Source organism: Psammomys obesus, unplaced genomic scaffold (assembly GCF_907164565.1).
Source record: "Psammomys obesus unplaced genomic scaffold, mPsaObe1.curated_primary_1811, whole genome shotgun sequence".
NCBI classification, from domain to species: domain Eukaryota; kingdom Metazoa; phylum Chordata; class Mammalia; order Rodentia; family Muridae; genus Psammomys; species Psammomys obesus.
Genome location: NW_026590062.1, coordinates 26,920,005 through 26,941,943, shown reverse-complemented (window position 1 = coordinate 26,941,943; position 21,939 = coordinate 26,920,005). Strand labels below are relative to the sequence as shown.

Here is a 21,939-nt window from a genome sequence, read left to right as displayed (position 1 = left end):
TCAAGGCTCCAGGAATGGGGCACCAGGGAATCACTGGAGTCAGTTTAGATGGTGAGAATGAAAAATCTACACACTTTCCACACACAGCTGGCAGTATTTCTGAGCACAAACCACTTTTACAACATTCCACATTTCACCATGACAGGGTGTTGGCAATAGGTCCCCACTCACATTTCCAGGTGTATCTTAACCTCAGAGTATTTGTGGCTCATACTTCCTCTACATTCACGCCTATGCCCATTCCATAAGAAAGCAGGTTTAGCCATTTGGTGTAGGTGAGTACACACCAAGGGCAGAACAACCCTCTCTATTTGATGCCTTCTAAAAAGAAGAAGCATCAAATGTTGTGGAAAGGACCCTGGCTAGAGATTAAGAGACTGGGTAGCAGGCCAGCAGGACCTGGAACCATTCACCATAAAGGAAGAGGCTGGCAGGGCCTCATCCACCAGACCCTACGGAGCGCTAGCTCCCAGCCTTTACTCTTGTTCTTGTCATCATCTTATCTTGTCTAGACGTCTGTGATTGCTTCCTGATTGATTTCCCTGTTTACTCTCCCCACCTTTCCCAAACTCCCAAAAGCCAAAGAGCAAAGACTAAGGCAAATCTGACCACAATCAGATCTTCCAAGGTCAGGGAGGTCTTAGATCTCTCCTTAGCCAGGCGGATAGTGTAAAATGCATGGTTCTGGGCTGTTTATTTTTAAAGATACTATATCCATTTTTACTGGAACACGTATAAAGAACTTAAAAAACCCATAGCTATCCTGTCACAATAAATCATATAGAGCAAATTGAAAATCCTATACAGCTTTTTCCGAATACATTGCACTCATTTTGTCAAAGAGGTAGATGAAATGTGGCATGTATTGATCTAGATGTCTCTGTGAAACTATAATATTTATATCAAATCCATATGCTGGACTCTCTTCTGTCTTTCTGCTGAGCCTTCTAATCATACCTCTCTCATCCCGCCTCTCCCCAGCACCTCTCACCATTAGTAGCCCCCGATGTGAGATGATGGGGTTTTAAGGAGTACTTGGCAAGGAGAATGGGTAGCATTTTATCTTACAGAAGTAGGGCAGTTAGAGGCCCATCAGATAGCCACATGGTGGCCAGTACCCACAGCTCATGTTTGCCCTCCTATATTGAACTTGAACTTTCCTCACGCAAGCTGGACTTTACCTCCTAAGTCACCCAGCAATGTCTTTCTGGCTCTTTGTCTTATGGCAACTGGCCCTGAGTTGAGTTGTGTCTTCAGAACAGCTTTCCTTTAGTTCTCTCCTTTGGACTCCTGATCCCATTGCCAAATAAAAAGTAAATTGTCTTCAAACTTCTTTCTATTTTCTTTACTGAAAATCTGTTCCCAAGTTGGTCTTCACTGTGGAGAAAGATTGTCACCAACAATCAAAGCAAACTTATTCCAGCCTGTTGTTCGTATCTTCCCATCTTATTCCAGGATCTAGCCCTAGTGCGGCATGCACACAGGCACACAGACACACACCATTTGCTTTCAAGACCTATTTGCTGGAAAAAAAATATGCTTGGCTTGGACACGAAGCCAGAGGAAACACAGTCAACATTTAACAGTAAACTGCAAGAATGGCTGCCCAATTCAGCCTCCTGGAATCTTCTCCCAAGTCCATAAAGGAACAAAAATGAAAACAAAACAACAGACAGTACTTATGCCAACAATCCCAAAGCTGACTATAACTATTTCCTGTTAAGAGAAAGAAGGAAAGAAAGAGAAAAAGGAAGAAAGAGGAAAAAGGAAAGAAAAGAGGGAGGGGTTAACAAGAAGGCTTAAGGCAAAAATAATCTACTCTTGGCCACATCTACTACTTTGCTAATGAGAAAGGAAGGGAATGTGATCTGCCCCCTGGTGAGGAAGAGAAGGGAGCAATCATCTCATGCAGATGTCAACAGGAGTATTCTGGAAGAGGCAGTCTGTTTTAGTGCTTTACTAGATGGAGCTAACAAACCCAAAGAGCTCAGCAAAGGCACCTTCATGAAGCAGAGCCCGAAGGTCAGGCAGCAGAGCACAGGATGATCCAGCAGAGGAGGCCAGGGAACCCTTTCCCAGAACTTGCTACACTAAACTGATGCATTTTGTCATTTGTAGCTAAGCACTAAACCAGCCTAGAGAATCCACCTTTCTAAGCCATAATAAGCTCTCCATAATCAGACAGTACACAGGATCAGAGTCAGGCCCTGGGTAAAGAATGACCACATATCATTGTAGCTAGTAGCATCCATGGAGTATGAGTCCAAGACTTGATGAGTTCAGAGAACCTCAGCATAGGATGCTTCCACCTGTCGGACACACACCATTCCTTCTGTCAACAATATCTCATTTTCAATTACAGAGGGCTTTGTTATCTCTAATCAAGTTTCCATATCCAAGCAAGCCTAATCACTGCTCAAGTTAACAGTAGAAGTTGAACCATGCTGGCTGCAAAATCCTGTAATGAGTGACCAGAAATTTCTGCTTCCTGAATCACAGACTGTCATGTCTGGCTGCTTTCTGTCCTTTCTGAGAGCTTGCCCTTCAGATTTCCTCTGGACTTTTTTAAGGCACTCCAACATTAAAAAAAAAAAAAGAAGGAAAAAGAAAAGGAAAGAAGGAAGGAAGGAAGGAAGGAAGGTAGGAAGGAAGGAAGGAAGGAAGGAAGGAAGGAAGGAAGGAAGGAAGGAAGGAAGGAAGGAAAGAACTTAGAAAAAAAAACATTTCTGTTGCCTACAACCATAAAACCATATGGGGTAGATTTGTTGACCTTTGCTTCAGTTTTTTTCATTTAATTCCTTTCTTTCCTTTCAGAGAGAGGAGTTTGTACATGTATATGTTTTTGTGGGCACATGTGCATGTGGAAGCCAGAGGTTGGCATCAGAAATCTTCCTCAATCACTCTCCACCTTATTTTCTGAGTCAAGGTCCCTCATGAACCTGGAGCTCACAGGTTTGGTTAGGCTGGATAACTAGTGAATTTCAGGGGTCTGCCTCTCCCTGACACCTCAGCTCTGGGACTAGAGATATGTGCCCCTGTGTCTGGATTTTAAAATACAGGTTCCAGAGATCCAGCTCAGGGTCTTCTGCTTACACAGCTAGCCCTCCCACGACTGGATCATCATCTCACAATTGTGAAGCTGTCTCAAGTTACACTGGTCTTCCGTGGGTCTCCTTAACACACTCAGCCCTCTTTCATTCATCTTATCACCTGGGACTCAGCGACCCTTAGCCATTTTAAATAAAGCCAGCTACTTTTGACCTGACCTTTCCCATCTTAGACAGTTTCCTTTTCTGATAAGCATGTTTCTCCCTTTAGATCAAAGATGCTTTGCGTGTCTCTACCTGCTGCTGCTGCACCTGGACAAATACAGAGAAGACTGATCCAGACAGGCCAGCCTTACCCTTCGGGAGAGAAGGTTGACTAGAAAAAAAGAATGACTCCAAACATGTAAATAGTATACTTTTTTTTTTCCTTTGGGAAGGGTTTTGATTTGCAAGGTGAGCCCTATTCCTATTCCTACCTCTCATGCTACTGGGACTGGCTTACTTACAGTGATAACTTGATACATCCTCCTCTTATCTCCCATTACCCCCAAAGAGCTGGGTATACTCTCTGAGAATATTCAAACTACATACAGATGGTTCCCCCCAAAAGGGAAGGGTCCACTTAGAAGTTTTCTACTTGACTGAAGCCAAAGGCTACTTGTAAAGCCATTCTGTTCAATTTCAACCGACAATAAACAAATTACATGGGTTATCTATTTTTTTAATGACGTTTCCATGTTAGATGACCTTGCCCATCTGCAGGCTAATGAAAGCGCCTGAGGTCGGCAGGTCTGAACTAGCCTGCTCACCATGTGAAGTGTTTCGAGTGAGTGCTATGTATGTCTGGGCGATTTTCCAATTACAATGGGCTTTTCAGGAATAACACCATCTGAAGTTGAAGAGCATCTCTATGGGCATTAGCCTCTATAAAATAACAGGATCTGCAACTCCTTGGGGACTTGGAAGGAGCCAAAGACTCAAAATCCTGTTGACGCATGACACATCACAGCACGATGCTTGTACAGCCTTGGAAAAAGCAGAGTTCCTAATATCATCCCCAGGTCCTTGGCCCTTGGCCCTTGGTCTCTCCACACCTCCCCACCACCTCTTCCTGGGTTCCTTATTAGATCTGTAAGATGTTAGGCACACTGGCTTTCTCTTGTCACCTTTGCCCTAAACAGATCCAGCGAGCCCATTCTACAATCTGAGTTGTCACATGCTGTTAGGAAGCACATTCTCTTTAATGTGCTTCCTGCCTTCATGATTATTTCACACCTTCATGATTTTATTGTACCAAATTCCTGCCAAAAGAACATTTCACTGGGATGATGTCCCTACATAATCAAGCCCCCATTTAGCTGCCACTGGCTTCTTTGATAGTTCTGATTGGACAAAGACTCACATACTCTCCAGGAGAGCAACAATCATGAATTCTCTCACTCATTCTTTTAGCCACAGAGCCCAGCAGAGAGCCCTGGCTCACAGTAGGCTCTGAATAATTGTTAAGCCAATGTGTTGGAATGGGTGTTTTCCTAAATGTTTTATATGAGAGCTGGCATGACCCTTTGGCATCAGGAAAAAGCATCATAAAACTTCTCAGAATGGCATACATGTATCTCTGATATGCCTTCACATCTCCTTATTTGAATGGCACAGAGTAGGAAGAGGAGATGACTTTTATTGACAACTGGTACTCACATTCAGAACAAGTCTCCATGGTGGTGGGGGAAGGAGCAGGTCATTGCCATGCAATATCAGTGCTGTGTGGAGGCTCAAGTCTGACAGCAACAGAATCAGATTTCCACAACTTTCACACTGCATTGGCTTCTATAATATTTTAATACAAAGAGACACTGGTCTTGGCCAGTTAGAAAGTTTGCTGTTTTATTTTCAGAGCCTGGTGACAGCAGTGGTGGAATGAACCCCAAGTCTGCGAGGAACTGCTTGTCACAGCGCTGGAAAGACTTCTATCAGAATGAATGGCATGGCAGAATGACAAAAAATAGGGTGTCATTTAGTCTCGGATGCTTGCATTTGTTCCTGGGATTCTAAATCTACCCAGCAAGGACTCACTCCATCAAATGTGAGACTGAGCAGAAAGAATCTTTGGGGATTATAATTAGAAAAGTCATAATCAGAATTCCTTTGTAAATGGAAGCAAGAATATTTGAAAGCAAAAGTCTAGGCTTGAATTTTTTTTTCAAGGTTCCCAGTTCATCTCCCACCTACATTTCTATTCTTGTTTGGAGAACAATAGGTGGAACATTTTGATAAGTGTGTGGAAGGGAAGAAAGACAGCAGGGAAGGAGGGCAGAGGGTAAGCATTCATCCCATGAGCACTATCAGAAGATTGATTGACTATGCAGCCAAATCTTTTTTCAGGAGATGTTCAAGTTTGAAAAGGACTAAGGATGTGGCTTACAAGGACCCAAAGCACATGCCAAGGTAGAAGCATCCACATCCACACCTACCAAGACTCCTGACATTGGGAAGGACTATCTGGGAACTATATTATGCGAGACATCTGATGACAAATGCTTTCGGATTTGCCCCTCAAGGTACCCAGTTTCAGAGGTCATCAGGGGTCATTTTCCCAAACTATGAGGGCAATCTCATTTTTTTTTTCATTTTTCCCCCTTTCCCTAAAAGTTTAAAGCTAATCAAAGCAGAATCCTTAATCAGTTCAAGATGGTCTGTCAACTTGAATTATCTATTTGTCTTCCTATTTACTGTATCTGTCTGTCTACAATTTTTTGTATCTTTGTGAGAATCAGTTATTAGGGCCTATGTTTCCTTCTGACTAGAATCGCTACCAGATGAACCTTCTTGGTGATATGTTGATGATTTGCTAATTTATGGTTTTTAAAATTTAGGAATCCTGAGATATTGCTGGAGAGTCACATGGGCTACAAGAGGAGAGTGCTGAACGGCTTTCTTGACAAGAGATCAAAGCTTGTATAAAATACAAGACTTCAGCCCCATTTCAACCTGAGCTATGTCTGAGACAGAGAAATCGTAAACGACATCTTATAGGAAACATCCCTCCCAAGAGCAGTCCAGCCCTCGCAACCCAGGGAGAAGCGAGAGCGAGCGTCACCCAAGCTCCATATAAACAGGAAAGCAGGCCTGTGGTATCAAGCCAAGATGACAGCACATGAATCAGCCCAAATCCCACTCCTGCACACGGGAGGCCAGGCCCTGAGAGCAGCAATAGCATCACAGGAAGATTCGCTGGAATCCCAGGCAGGTTTAAATAAACTTTCAAGCTGAACTTCCCAAACACTTGGCTGGTCAAACAGCACGGAGCTCGAGAGAGAGCAGCAGTACCTGTGGAAGGTTTAATAGGTGTGCTGGAATGTATCTGTGCCTGACGCCTGGCATTGAGCAGGCACTCAATAAACACATGTGGAATGGATAAACATGAAGGTGTGACACATGGTGATGCTCTTTAGACCACAGAGAGGGTAAATTGAAAGAATCTTTGTAAGGAAATAATGATATTCTGGCCTTTTCATTGCTCAGCTTTTTAAAAAATGGCCTGAAACCACTGTAGGTAAAAACTGAGGGTAGGGAGAAGATGGAGGAGGACCTCATGCTGATCCAAGGTAATAAGTTGGAAAAAAGAAACACACAGCAGAGTATGAGAAAGGGAGAGAACACATAAGTGAAAAGAGCAGTCTGGTTTTGAATAAGAGGAAGGACACAGCTAAACTAAGACCCAGTCATAAGAAACCAGACAGAAAGGCATACAGTCCTGTGCCTACTGGGCAGAGAGCAATGCCCAAGCAAGTTGGAGATTTTGAAGACAATGTAATTCTTCTCTGCACCCTTGGAACATTGGGTCCAGATGCGGGTAGAAAATGCTACTCCAGGTAAGCATGGACCTCTTTAAACAAATTCACCGTTATCTCTTGGAAGTTGTGAATGGCCACGACCGTTCAATACCAACCTACAAATGGCAGAATTTGCCCAGGTAAAGCATTATGGGTTTTCTACATACATGACCAACACTGAAGCTCCAGAGATGGCTTTCTTGTACTGGGTTTGACGGTAATTATCACTCCCCATTCTGGACTGGGGATGTCCCCATGGAAATTTTTCTTCCATGCTAATTGCAGTCAGTTTCCTGCTCTCCTTTGTATACCCCTTGTCCTTTATTATTCATATCTCTCCATAGGTTCTCTCAGCCTTTGGTTCCCACATATCTATGGAGCCCTCTAAACCCATCCTATTCTTGGTGTCCCAAATACCTGGACCAAGGCTACCTCAGTTTGGGGCCACTGAAGCCAAATACAAGGCTTGGGAAACATAAGGTCTGGATGGCTCCTCAGCTGTACTGTCTCTATCCAGGGGGCTACAGCTGATAGATTCCTCTCTGTAGCCAATTATTTTCCATGGCCCTTGGCCATATGACCTTGGACCATGATCTTGTCAGTTCTCATAAACTAACCAGGAGTAGAACGAATTACACTCAAAGGAGGAACCTCTGGGGGAACTGTAAGAGGCTGTGGGGGAAAGGGACAGTAAACTAAGGATCCCAAGGCCATGGGAGTCTCAGTGTCCCCCATGCCTCACCACCTCTGAGCGGCTTTCATTGAAGGGAAGGAGGCAGACTCAAAGGCCTTGGGAGGCAAGCTGAGCTATAGGCGGGCTACTATACTGAAAAAGATTTAGAGTCTCAGCCCAAGAGGCTAATTGTCCCCAATACTTCAAACTTGGATAATTTTCTGATTGAACCGTTTATTAACACTCAAGTCTCTAGTACTGATAAATGAAGGGACATTGCAGCTGGTACCTGCACCTACTGCTGGGATGCATGACCTGAGATATGATGACTAATGAAAAGGTTTAAGTAGGCCTCAGCAGGCCCCACCTCACCTTGATTCTATCTAGGCAGGGATGAAGTTTGGGGAATGCAGCAGCAAATAGTTACATTATGCCAAACACATTGATTAAAACTCACAAGGAAGTGCCAGGAAAACCTCCATCATCTCCAATATTTAGATGTGGCTGTTGTATCATTCAAGCCCTAAATTCTCTATCATTCCTATTTTTAATCTGAATAATTTTTGGATTTCAGGTTTTTGTGTCTCTGCAGTTCATAGGTCATAAGTTACTTTCAGTTGTCTGACAAGTTAATGTCTTATTATAAGTGGTTACTTCTGAATAAAATATGCACATACAAAAAGATCCTCTTAACTATGTATACACTCACGTTGTTTTCTAGGCATTTGCTGAAGTCAGTTCTGGGGGCAGCATGTGGACATGTGTGGACGTGGACGGGAAGAGTGCTTGCATTTTTGCATGTACAAAAACTCAGAAGTGCTGCCTGCTATTTTAAGAGTCTAAACTCCGGCTCTCAACAAAGTTAAGCCCCTTTCCTTTTGCAAATGCATTTAATTTTATCTGGAAACTTTTTGACGTTCGAAATAGAACAACTGTAGTTTCTCATTATGTTTGCTGCCAGAATCCATGCTTCGTTGCTCAAGTAAAGGCCTTATATTGCTAATTACTACCACATGCCCATATCCCAAGCGAAAGGAAACTTATTGATTCTGACAGCCCATTCTCTCAACACTGAATTCCAAATGAAAACTCAAATTTTGGCCAAACATAACATTTCATCAATCTTGTTCTACTGACTGGAAAAACAACATCAAACAAAGGGTGCTAATGGCCCTTTATTACCGTTCCTTTCCCAAGCTTATATTTTCTGATGAAAGATCTAAGTGACCAAGGGCTTCTTTAAACTACTTGGTAATTAGCTTTTGAACCAGGAAACAATGCATAAAGTAAAGGGAACAGCCCTGGTGTTGATGACAGGACATATACTATATACTACAGAGTCCAGGGACATTGGAGACCCAAAAGAGAACATTAAAAGCAAAATGCATTTTCATAAAGGGACAAGAAAAAAAAGAGAGAGATGGGGAGAGAAACCAGGCTAAAAGTGGTGATAAAAGATTACAGAGCCAGAACGAAACTGGAGGAGACTGTGATCTAAAGTCCTCAGCAGGTGGGGCTTTCAGGGGACAGGCTGGACTTTAAACCTGACCAGATCAGACCAGGGTGGGCCAGTGAGGGCCAGTCTCAGAGCCTCATTCTGGGCCACCCATCAACAAAATCTGTCAGTCAACAGCCCACCCATATTGGCCCACAAAATTACTGAAGAAAAAAAAAATCCCACCTGGGAATGAGAGTCAAGAAATACTTTCAACTTAGATTTCAAAGCAATTGATTTTATTGACGTCACTGGGGACAGGGATAAGAATATGCTGGCTGAAACCGATGGGCTGGGACAGCTGTAATGAGGGCCTGGGACTCTCGGGATGCCCTCTGCTTTACAGAGACCTGCCTATATCTTAAAGGAACACTGAATTAGGAAGCTGTTTTCCTCTTGGCTTGAGATAAATGACGGAGGGAAATCTTTGCGCTCATTTGGCCTTTTGGAAGCAACTGATGGCCCAGACATCAGAACAGCTTGGTTCTAACCTCATTCAGGGTTGTTAAGATAATAGGAAGGGGAGAGGCCTATGGGAGGAGATGGAAAGATATGCTGCCTTACTGAGAAGACGCCAACTGGCCTCTTTTCCCACTGTCCTTTGTGTCTATGAAAGGAAACTGCTGTCCTGTGGGTAGTTCAAGGAAATGAGCCCTTTCTCCACCTCCTCATTTTCTAAACAGAGGGCTGGACACCTGAGCTCAGGATGTGTTGGACTCAATAATCAGAGAGAGGCTCCCTGAGCTTTGTCCAGCAGAGCCAACTGTCAAGATGGGAGGCACAGCCATCAGGGAGGAAAGACAGTTCCTTCAGGCCAAGTTCTTGTTTTCTTTAACTAAGGTAATCATTTGGCAATCAGTGAGAATAAGTAACAAGATAAAAGAGTTTCATGATGAGGAACAGGAAATGGGCATGAACGCGACAGTTTTCTACATTTTGATAGAGATGTGGGTGTCTGTGCTTGGTCTGTGTGTCAGTCCACGTCCTTCTAGGCGTGCACAGAGATGGGGCCATTGATTCTACACACATCGTACCCTGAATCAAGAACACAGCTGAAAGCCCCCTGAATGCTTTCAAAGCAAGTATTTACTGACTTTTGAAGATGGTTGCAGGCGGCCCATCCTCCCAGCAATGCTCCTCTGTTAAGATGGCCCTCTCTCTGGCGGAGGACCGTGAGAATAAGGTCCCAGCATCAGCATCAAAATAAAACTTCTGGTCCCCGTTGGACTCATGCCCTGATATTGATGCTGGTAAAGTGACCTGAGCACAAATTGAAATAGTTCCCAAGAAGAAAACCTTCATGTTTGAGAAATCAAACAAAACACACATCGCCAATTGCCTGTGGCACCCTGACAGCATAGCTGCAATACTTCCTGCCCAGCAGGCGTTTCCACTGTGTAATGAGACCCTTTAATGACAAGGTGGGGAGCTTGCTGGCCCAGAGAAGAACGGTCTCCTTGCAGCCACAGACATTTCTGGTAGGGAGGATGGCCAGGCCTTGCCTTATGCTGCAGTTCTGGCCCACTTTAGTGCATGTGCCAAATCTACCAGGGGGTAACGAGGTGAAGAACCAGAATTTGATCGTATCACTGGCTCATGAAATAAGCCTGGTTTGTTTGCTAAAAATGAGGGTAGAAAATATGGTTCCAGATACACACACCCCCCTTTAAATAAATTCACTGTTATCTCTTGGAAATCGTAAATGGCCACAAGACCTCTCAAGATGGTCCAGCCATCTCCCATACTCTGAAACCATGCCCCTGTAGAATACGCTCCCTCCCTCAGGGTGGGCCGGGTGGAGGGAGGGGCATGAGTCAATGCCGCTGCTGCAGGGACTCCTCAAGTAACTCAAGCACAAGTCCTCAGGTGCGACTGACTTACTTTCTGCCTCCATGTTTGTTAAAAGTCCCGCCGAATTTATTCCGATTCAGGATGAGAGCAGCAATTTCAGGCACGTAGCGGGCAAACATTGCCTACATGCATGAGACAAAGAAACAAGAGCCAAACAGAAATGGCATGCAGAGAGGCTCCTATGTCGCGGAGGCCGCGAAAGCTCTTGGCATACTTACTTTCTTCCACTAACCGCGCTATAGGAGCCCCCGTATTTCTTGCGGTTTCCTATTAACTCTATGATTTCAGGGACGTAGCTGGCAAACATGGCCTAAGGAGAAGAGGGGAGACAGAAGAGAGACTAAAAAAGACAGGCCAAAGAAAGGGTGACTGTTTCAGAAGGGGGATACTAAGATCTGAAAACACAAAAGGATTAGATCTGCGAAGGTGTGCGCTCTGTGTCGGATCACACAACAATAACAGGACAGAGGGGAAGCTCCTGAAATACACAGAATGGAACAAACAGGAGTTGAGCTAGACGGCTAGAAATCGAGAAATATAATGGAGACAAGAGTAAGTGAGCTGACATCTTCTTCCTGAAGAAAAGTAGGTAAGAGGCTTATAGAACTGGTGAAAGCACACACACACACACACACACACACACACACACACGCACACGCATACGAGAGCACAAACACACGCGCACACACATACACACATTTTCTTTCAAAAGTTCCTTCCAAATAACACTCAAAGAAGAATATTTTTATGAATGGCTAAAGGCACTAAACACTAAAAGAGTCTTAAAAATAAACATTTCCATATACAATGACTAAAAAGCATAGGAAGTCAATTTTGGAAATCATACAAGAGGAAAGGATAGCAAGGGGACACGAAACTGCCATGTTTTGCCCAACAAAGACTGTCCTGTGGCTGGATGAAGGGGTCTCCTTAACTGCGGGCCCTGCAGGGATGCTGGCAATGTCCACCCCCGCACACGTTTATACACATGTTCACGATGTGTGTGTCCTATGCATACAATGCAGACAGAAATGTATGCATCACTTCATATAAATGTGTGCGAGGCGCACATCTGTGACAGCTGTCTGTGACTGGGATTTTAATCACTTACCTCACACCGCAGCCCCCACCCCCCAAAATCATACTTCATTATGAGCTACACTCAAAGACAGAACGCATCACTTGCCAATGTGTTTGCCTGGAGGTTCCCTGCACTTACGTCATATGCAGTGGTCTCTTTCTACATAGGGACCAGTGAAACCAGTCGCAAGCGGAGGCATGGAGTGGGCTTTGGACAGGGTCATGTTATATCTACAGTGATGTTTCCTAGAGAGGGGACTCTGATCTCGAGGGTGGGACCAGCCACAGTGTTTGTTGAAAGTTTGAGGAGGGACATAAAGGGAGGGGGGACTCTTGAAACCGCCAACTGTCTCCCGAGTCTAGACAGCATCTAGCAGTCAGCAGCAGCAACTGCATGGAATGCTGAACCCCACTACCAAAGGGCCTGCTCAGGTATTAAGGGCCCACTCTCTTACGATGAGTAGGTTTGTTGTGAGCTCTGTGGCTGTCCTCGGCGAGGACAGTATGCCTGGGTCTACGGAACAAGCACTAACATTGCACAAATGTACAACATCACCATGGTGTTTGGATTTAGTTTGCCTGGTTGCATTAAGGCAGTTACTTGCTTCCAGTGCAGAACACATAAAAACACAAAGTTGAAGGAAGTGGGCAGTAGCAAATGTTAACAACCATTAAAAGGGAAACAATAAATAAGAGGGTTTTTTTTACCAGTCCCCCGAGGATGAAGAAGACCATGAAGAGGCGTCCGAGCGTGGTTTTTGCATAAACATCCCCGTAGCCCACTGTAGACATTGTGACCATGAGTAAGTAGACACATTCCCAGTAAGTAAGTGCCTGGTTGTTTTGGAAATTTTCCCATGGGTCCCCTGAATTCTCCACCTACAGCAAAAGGAGAAGGGGGGCAGAGAGAGAAAAGAAACCTTTCAGATAGCCATACCTACGGTATATGTGAAGCAGGAACCCTTAGAGCTCCAGAGGGTATTTTTACATAAGCTTCTTATTTGCTTATTCGCGGTACAGAATAGGTGGTTCCCACTAAGGCCAGATGCCCCAGAAACCCTCAGCAGGTACCAGAGAAGAGGAAGTAGATATAAGCAAGAGGGACTGCCCTCTGCCTGACCTGACGGGGTGGGGGAGGAGAGAGCAGGGATGGGGAGAAATATCCCTGGCGTGCTTTCCTGCAGAATGGCGATGTTCCTATGCTTGCCGCCCCTTTACAGCATTCCCTTTAAGCAGGTGTGAGATGTCTCTTTCTGCCTTCCTCTTGGAAACTCCTGCTTATATGTTAGACCTTCAGAAAGGGTTCCGCACTGCTCATCATCTTAACTAAAGACACCACACCCAACTCCACATCTTCTGCCTGAACCCCAAATGCCATCTCCACGACTGGGACTGCTTGACTCTCTTGGATGAAGCCCACTAGCAAGTCTCTTCCAGCTTGAGAAACTTCTCTCGAACAGGAACAGAGACCTCTTGGGAGCAGCAGCCACACAAGCTCTAGACTATAGGGCCTGCAGACTTATTCAGTTAAGGGCCATTGAGTCAATGGTTTCAGCCAGGGCTGCAGAGTTCCTGAGGTTTGCACTGCTGCTCAGCTCTGTGAGTTACGCTCTCTGAAGGCAGGCAAGAGAAATCTGCCTTGGAGGGGCAAGAAAGGTTTGGCTTAGTAATAGCATTCAGTCATTGATTAAAACAAAACAAAACAACAAGAACAACAAAAAAAAAAAACATTTGGGAGGTTTGACACAACTTGACAAGTCATCACAAAAGACAGTCAAAGGCAACGTTTTGTGGGAGAGGAGGAGGGACAGATGCAGGGATCTGTATTTGTTGTTTACAAAGAGCCTTGTGGTTCAGAAAGCACAGGGCCAGACCTTTTCTGGGAGTTTGCTGTGGAAGCGCTGCCATCTTGTGGCCATATGAAGTTATTACATATAGAGTAAAAAAAATTAAAGTCTCCCTGAAGCAACACAGGTAAAGCTGGAAAATGCAGGTTGATCCTGTGAACATTACTCACCATTTGGAACTAGTGTAGGGGTGGGAGTGGTAAAGAACAGGGAATTTTGAAATTTTTTGTGGTTTGTCCCTCTTTCCCATATCTACAACTAACTAAACTTTTCTCTCTCCAAATAAACAAATATTAAGTAATAAAACAATTTAGCAAGGGCTTGCTCAAGGCCAGTCAGGACAGCTTCCCAGCTACTTACCAAGTGGATGAATCCAGCTGCAGTCAGCCACGTGCTGATAAATATGGAGAGCAGATTCACCAGCTTGATGGAATTACTGTGCAAAGGAGACAAGGAGAAGAGTCCCAAAGTTACAGAGAAGACACATTTGGAACTGCCTGGTGGTGTCATGTGGTCCCCTCTGGGGAGAGACAGGCTGCTATCATCATAACGAAGTCTGGCTCAAGGAAGGTGAGATACAGTGGTCAGGAATGAGGGTCTCAACAGGCCCTCTAGGACAATCATAGCCAGGCCTCGCATTAACCCCTCAAACTGTGTTAAAACCTAACTTGTCTGAAGCAAAACTCTTCCAATACATGTGTATGTGCAACACACACATACACACACACACACACACACACACACACCCAGAAAGAAGAGTACATAAATTTGTATGTTCTCTACCTGTATATCTAAATATTCTGACTCATTTTCCTCAATGTGTTTCTTCTTTCTGATTGTATTGATGTTTTGTTTGTGCCACTGTGTGTGGACACCACAGCAGAACCTTTAACCACTGGACCATTCAGCTCCTAAGCTGGCCACTACACAGTAGAATCATTAGGCTGCTGTAGCCAAGAACACTAATTGAATTAAGCAATGGGACCTAACACATGATCTTTATTTAAATGCCTCTATTTGTTCTGAAATTATGTTTAGAATTGTTCCCATCATTTTCACCAGGTAGAAAATAATCTCCCACCTCTTCTTCTCCCATTACTGGCCCAACACAGCTCCTGGGGACAGTAGCACTTCGCTTCCCTCTTTCTGACCATTTCTTTCTCTTGGGTAACATATTATTTACATTTCAATAGCTTGGGAGGTTAATATGGTGACACCTGAGACTTTCGAAGTATGTACACAGCAGTAACTCATGCTGCGTGTTTGATGTATACGGACTCAAAAATCCTCACATGGCCCTTCAAGATCATCTGGCAGTTAGGACACTAGCAAGCTTTACTCAGCAGGCCACACAGTTGGAAATGGAACTGGGGCCATTTCAGCCACTATCAGATCTATTCTACCAAAGTCATAGTGTAGTACCAATGAGAATATCTTCATCAACGGCTGACAGTGTTTGGATCCTGACTGTACACTGAAAGACCAGGATGGAGGCTAGGGTCTATTGGTCAGTCGAGGATTTTGAAGGAATGTCTCCCAACAAAGGCTGTAATCTGTCCTGGGTGAAGTTTACACTTACATAACTGAAGAGAGGAATCCATGGTCTCTGTTTGTCCAGAGTTGGTTCAGACAGCACAAGACAAGAATGAGTAAATACTTCCAAAGCTGTGGGTGAGACCAGCCTTTTGAGATGTGTGGGATGATATCCTGCTCGTCTGAAACCATGTGCCAGAAAAGCAACAGACTGTCCATTCTTGGTCCTCTCCAGAATTACCATTTTGTAGTCCCTGCTGACTGCTGAAGCTTTGATGTACCAAGCACGTTCCTGAGTCCTTTTCTCTTTTCAGAGTCTCATCCTTCACTCTAATGCAGGTGGTTGGCTCTGACACTGCCGTCACCACCTAGGAAACTGAGGCTTAGGGAGCCTATGGCTGCCTGGGAAATCACAGTGGCTACGTGGTAGGCCACATGTAAGTAACTTGAGAAAACAGAATAAGAAGCCACGGGGACTTTTTTTTACATCCTGTGATTGTCCATCATCTCTTCCTAAGGGCCTATCTCCCCACAGCTCCTGGGATGGATACTGGGGTGTCAATCAGGAGCTCCTCCCTTTACTAAGCAGTCCCAAAAAATGTGGCCAGTGAAAGCCCTTACCAAGAGATAGGCCTATTAGACATACCTTTCAGGAACTACATGGAAGAGCACTCAAGTCCTTTTCAAAAGAGATGGAGAGAGATTGAATCCCCCAAAGGGAAGCTGAACGGCTGAGTGCAGATATGCTGTAGGTTAGCCAATTCCCCCGGGGCCCCGTCATTCCTATACACAACAGAAATGGCCCACATGCACAGTGTTCACTAAGAACATACTAACTGGCCAGGTGTGCCTACACTGTGGCCTGGTGTTGCAGTTAGCCCCATGGCTCTAGGTGCTGCGGTTGAAAGTCGGCACTCCTGAGGGCAAGCTGGCTGTGCTAAATCCTGGCCTTCAAACCTTTTCCAGATACCTCAGGAGTCACTCTACCCTTTGCTTCCTCTCAAACTAAGCTCTGTAGGTAGGAACGAAATAGCCAACTAACAAAATAATGTGTTTAACAGTTTCCGTCTGCACCTCTCTCCGCAGCTGAGGCAAACTGAGACCCTTGCCTCTTTGTTTCATGTACCCGTCTGGAGTCCTCTTTCTTGGCTTCCAGAGCCCTCTTTATTGGAAGGATAGTTCCATGAGTCAGAGATGAGCAGGGCGGGAATGAGGCAAGCAGTACCTATCGAATGTCATATGAAGTAACCCTGGCAGGGCCGCCCTGTCTCGTCAGCTGGGTCATCACCACGTGCTGCTCCCAGGGAATTTCTCAATGGAAAACCAGAGCAGTCAACCCAATTTCCTGTCTCTACCTTTCAAGCCCCCTAAGACACAACCTGATACTGAAGAGGAAGAAGGAGGAGAACAAGGCAGCCTGTGGCAAAGGGAGGGAGGCTGTGTGCTGCTCTCATTTTCCCAGGGGAGAACTCAACACCTGATTGAGTGACTTGCCCACTCCCAATCCTTGGGGCCTGAAAGAGCACCGAGCCATCGACAACCATGTGGAGTCCTTTCAAGATATTAAATCTGTTGATGTCTCTTGGTGCTTTGTGAAAATGGCCTAAATATGGTGATTATTAATCTCTTAATGACTGTCACTGGGATATTAATGGTACTTAAGGGAGTTCTTGCTGTGTGCAGAACATTTAATCCTGGTTGCTGAAACAGACCAGGCTCACTGCTGAAATCTGATTATTTGTACGACATTAGCATCATCAGAGATTGCTCATATGAGGAAGTAGACTTTCAGATTGAACACTACATCCAAGTTAATATGTGAAAGCTATGTGTGAAACCTGCAAGGTTAACCCTGATGAATGCTCTCTGCCTTAAATGATGTGGACTTTGTCATCTTGAAGACAAAGAGGGAGGAATTGCCAGGTGAAGAATGTTGTGTGTTTGTAGCAAAAGAGTAATTGGATGTGGCTATGTGCAGCCTGCATGGCTAAGCCCAAAGGCCTGGAGAGAACATGAAATCATCAGGAGATACAAAGACCCTGTGAAGTATAGTTCCTTGCCTTGAAGGAGAGATTGTGATCCTATCATGAAAACCTGGGGCCCTCTTTTTTTTTTTTAAATAATTTTTGTGTTTCCATGGAAACTTCTGAGTTCCCATGCAAGGCTGTTCTGATTTGGTCTATGTCTTAGCTTCTTTTCTATTGCTATGATAAGACACCAGGACTAAGTCAACTTGTAGGAAAAAAAAAAACCTGTTTTTTGGGGGCAAGTCTGTAACCATCATGGCAGAAAAGTAGGCATGGCACAAGAGCAAAAGCGGGGAGCATTCATCCTTATTAGCAAATAGGAGCCAGAGAGAGATAACAGGGAATGATGTGGGCTTTTGAAACTTTGAAGCCCACCTCCAGTGACATACCTTCTCCAACAAGGCTACACCCCCTAATCCTTCCCAAACAGTTCCACCAAACTGGGAGCAAATATTCAAGTATATGATACTCTAGGAGTCATTCTCACTCACATCACACAGTAGGAAATTACTCCCAAGGGCATATATGTTAAAAGGACTTGGTCCCTAAATGGTGGCACTATTTTGGGAGGTTCTGAAAACTTTAGAAAACGGGGTATAGGTGGAATAAGTAGGTTAAAAGATGTGCATTTCTGGTGGCTACATCTTGTCTCTGATGCCTTCTTCCACTCTCTACTTCCTTATCTTCTCTCCCTCCAGGTACCTATGAGGTGACCAACTTTGCTTTCTCAGGATGCTCCACCTCACCACTATGTAGGAGCAACAAAGCCAGCTGACCATGGACCAAAACCTCTGGAACTCTGAATTCAAATAACTCTTTCCTCCCTAAGTTATTTACTTTGGAACTTTGGCACAGTAATGAAAATCTGACTAACACTGAACTCTAATCATTGACATGAGTGGACACAGTGAATTGTCAGTGGGCAGGCAGGAGTGTGCTGGGAGAGACAGTGTGACTCCTAAGATTACAGCAGGTAAAGCCAAAGTTGCCAAGGGTTCATCTGGGCACTTACAGAACATAAAACACATTCTGGTAAACTCTGAAAATGTCAGCCATTTTGAAAAAAGAAGCATCAATTTACCCTGTCCCTGTCTTCCACCTTGTTTCTGATTGAGGGAACAGCCACGTGCCAACATAGTTTTTTGTTGTTGTTGTTTTGTTTTCCCTTTTTCTTTTCAGTACAATATTTGCTGAGTAGCTACAAAATATCCTAAACTGGAGAGTTGACTAGACTAGGCCACACTGAGATTAATAAACTTTGAGATAAAAAAAAAAAATGAATCAAAATCATGTGTCATGCCTGTCCCTTAATGATCTCCTTGTCTGTCTTCCCTTGTCCCATGTGTGCTGTTCTGAGGCTAGACACTCAGGCCTTCCCTGGACTTTTGTTCTTTTCTGATCTTAAGAGCTATAGAATCTTAGATACTTCAAACCAACTCAATACAACTAGTGGAATCATAGATTTTGAGAATGTTGAGTGCTCATCTCCCCTAACTAGAAGCCTTCAACATCGCCATCTTGTTGTTCAAATAACCCACCAACCTAAGCAACCTCATGGTGTTTCCTCTACCTCACATCCCCTGTAATCTCCATAGCAAATGTCCTGCTCCAAAAATTGCCTTGGAGCGATTTCTGAAATTATCTACGTACTAAAGGTAATTTCAAAAGTGCTTCCTGCATGGTTTGTTTAGGTGACTAGTAGTGGGCGTGCATATGGGCTCTGCAGGGGATGACACTGGCATGGAAGAGAGCCACGGCTGCCTGAGCACACCAGAGACGGAGTGTTGTACTTCCCCTTTGCACTCTTCCACATGGTACGAATGCTCACGGGGAGCATGTGCCACTTAAACAGTCAGAGGAAACAATAAGGCAGTTTTCATCGTGGGAAAACATGTACTAGGTAATTCATGTTTTAATAAACATTATTGATCCTGTTCAACAAGATGTGGGATTAAAGCCCTTAAGCATATTGCACTTGGCTCTCATGGGGGAGCAAATGACCCAACAGCACTGAATATTGACCCACCAGCTTGGAGGATGATTGAGGAACTTCTGAAAGCTCGTGTGAATGACCCAGAAACTCTAGTCTGCCTTTATGGGTTGTCTCGGGATAACTGCTGACTTACAGTTGGAGGACCTGCCCTGATGCCGGTTATGCAGCCCCATGACTGTCCTCCTGCTCGCCCTGGTTCCTTCTGCTATTCTCCTCACTTTTCACCCCTGTCCACTTCACACTTACTACTGTGTCCAGTTTCTTTCACTTCTCAGCTGGATGGAGCAATGGAAGAATAGAAAATATAACCACAATTTTCCAAGCATTATTTTCATCACATGTGATGTCTCTCTCCTTACCTAATACCACAGACTGGCGGAGGACTGACACAGGAGAAAGCTAGACAAAATCCCCCTGACAATGGTGATACAGCTCCCCTGTGCCACCTCCTGCCATAAAGCCACCATGAGTGCACAGGACTCACAAGAGAATCGTCCCAAGGCCAGAGCTCTAGAAACCTGCGGCTTCATGTCGTATGGAGCTTTGAGAAACTGAAGGAAGAAGCAAGGCACAGCTGATCGCCCCAAGGGTAGGGCACCCCAACAAGTCTAGAGTTCCCACAGCTGAAGGAGGTGCTTCCTCGGACCTGGACACCTGGCCTTTGCCTCTTTACCCTAAACTCACCCTCCTTTTGTCACCCACAGAATGCTCAGGACCATGACATGGTCAATAAATATCTTGATTGAACTCAGCCTTCCCTACCCTTCCTGTGACCATCTTCTGCTCTCCCCTGCCCCACCAGAATGATAGATGCCTAATTTTTCTCCTTGGAAAGACCCTTCCTACTGCACAACATCTGCCAGGCCTAGCACAGTGACCCTTTGTGCCTCACAGACCTGGGCTCACTCCTGTTCTAATACCTACCATTCTGACAGGAGATCTGATTTTGAGTTCTCACTCCCACAAGACCTTTAGCCACAAGATTTGTTGGAAGACTCGCCATACACATTAACTTTTGCATACATAGATGCTCATTTTAGACTCAGGGCCCATACAGCCACCTGATTGTAACTGCGAACAATATGGACCCAGGACATCCACAGCGTAGGGTTTTGAAGAAAGACTTTGTCTGAGAGTAGACTTTGTCTCAGTGGGAAGTGGGGGTGTAGAGGGCTAGGACTGCAGATACTAAAGTACTGCTGCCCTGCTGGAGCGCTGCGGCCCCACCCGCAGCGGCACACCCCCCTCTTCCCTCAACCAGCTGCTTCCCCTTTCTTCAGCCTTCACTTAGAAAGTGAGCATTAACTCCACAGCTACGAAGAGGCTCTCCGGGGCAGCCAGACACAACTTCCAAATCTAAAAGAAAGGCCATCTTTGCTGAGAGGTGGGAGATGGGTGGGTGCTCCAGCACAAGGCTGGTGAAGGACTTTGATGGCACTGAACAGTGATGCAGAGAGATCTGCATGGACATGAGGAGGGCTGGAACACCATTCTCTCTGCTTTACTGCTCAGAGGGCTAGAATATTCCCAGAATCCCAGCGTCACAGAATACAAGCCACATTCATTTATGAGGTAAACGACAAGTAGAAGACAGAGACTGAGAACCTCGGAGGGCATGTGAGAGCATGTACATGGTTTTGTTCTAACACCACCCTACTCCCACCCTGCTAGAACATGAATCTTCAAGCCAAGGCCTCAAGTTTGATACTGGGCACTCACCAACTCTCTCTGGGGTGGGGGTGGGAGTCTTCATGGTGACACAATTCGGTATTATATGTTAATATAATAGTATTAAATGTTAATACTAGATATGCTAGCTTTTGTTTTGTTTTGCTTCGCTTTGTTTTGTTTTGTTTTGTTTTGTTTTGTTTTGTTTTGTTTTGAGACAAGGTCTCTATGTGGCCCTGGATGACCTGGAACTCATTGTATAGATCTAGCTAGCCTCAAATTTGCAGAGATCCACTTGCCTCTGCCTCCTTAGTGCTGGGATTAAAGGACCTAGTTAGGTATTCTAGCTTTGTTAATCATTTCTAGTTCAAAAGCAATATAAGAGTATTGCACAAAAGATCTATAAAAAAGGTAAAACTTAAGTCTACTGTCACTCATAGAAAATTTTAAAAATTACTATCTAATAATGATATCATAAAGCAAAAGTAGAGAAGCAATAAATTTTTACCTCAGACAGTAAAATATATTGGGACAGGGCATACCTTAAGAGTACTTCATTTTTACTCTTTTTACACTTTGACCTGCCTATATAGAAAGTGAATTTTAACTCTTTTTTATACAGATGAATAGTTGGAAAAGGGGATAATTTGGGATTAAAATAAGGAACAATAACAAAATGAAAGCAACTTGTTGGATATATCAGATTAAAGAAGCTGGGTACCAGGTTTCATGACTAGGGAACCAACACTGTGTTCAAGCCCTCAAATGACAGGTACATTAATAGTACATGACACAAGACAGAGGTGTCCTGATCTCTGTCACTCATCAGACACAGTAAGGCCAACAAAAGAGGAAATGGAGCGTTAGCGGGGTCTTCTTAAAATGTCATTTC

The 21,939-nt window shown here is 44.5% G+C and overlaps 1 protein-coding gene across 5 annotated transcripts in view; it reads right to left on the bottom strand.

The window, feature by feature from the left end:
• Kcnma1 (potassium calcium-activated channel subfamily M alpha 1) overlaps positions 1-21,939 on the bottom strand; it is a 680,238-nt gene that overhangs the window by 208,586 nt on the left and 449,713 nt on the right. For all 5 annotated transcript variants that reach the window (XM_055605732.1, XM_055605733.1, XM_055605734.1 and 2 more), the window contains exons 7-9: positions 14,187-14,262; positions 12,688-12,858; positions 11,118-11,209 (exon numbers count right to left, since the gene is read on the bottom strand). In XM_055605732.1, the coding sequence (XP_055461707.1) occupies positions 11,118-11,209; positions 12,688-12,858; positions 14,187-14,262 (339 nt within the window). The remainder of the gene's footprint in view (positions 1-11,117; positions 11,210-12,687; positions 12,859-14,186; positions 14,263-21,939) is intronic.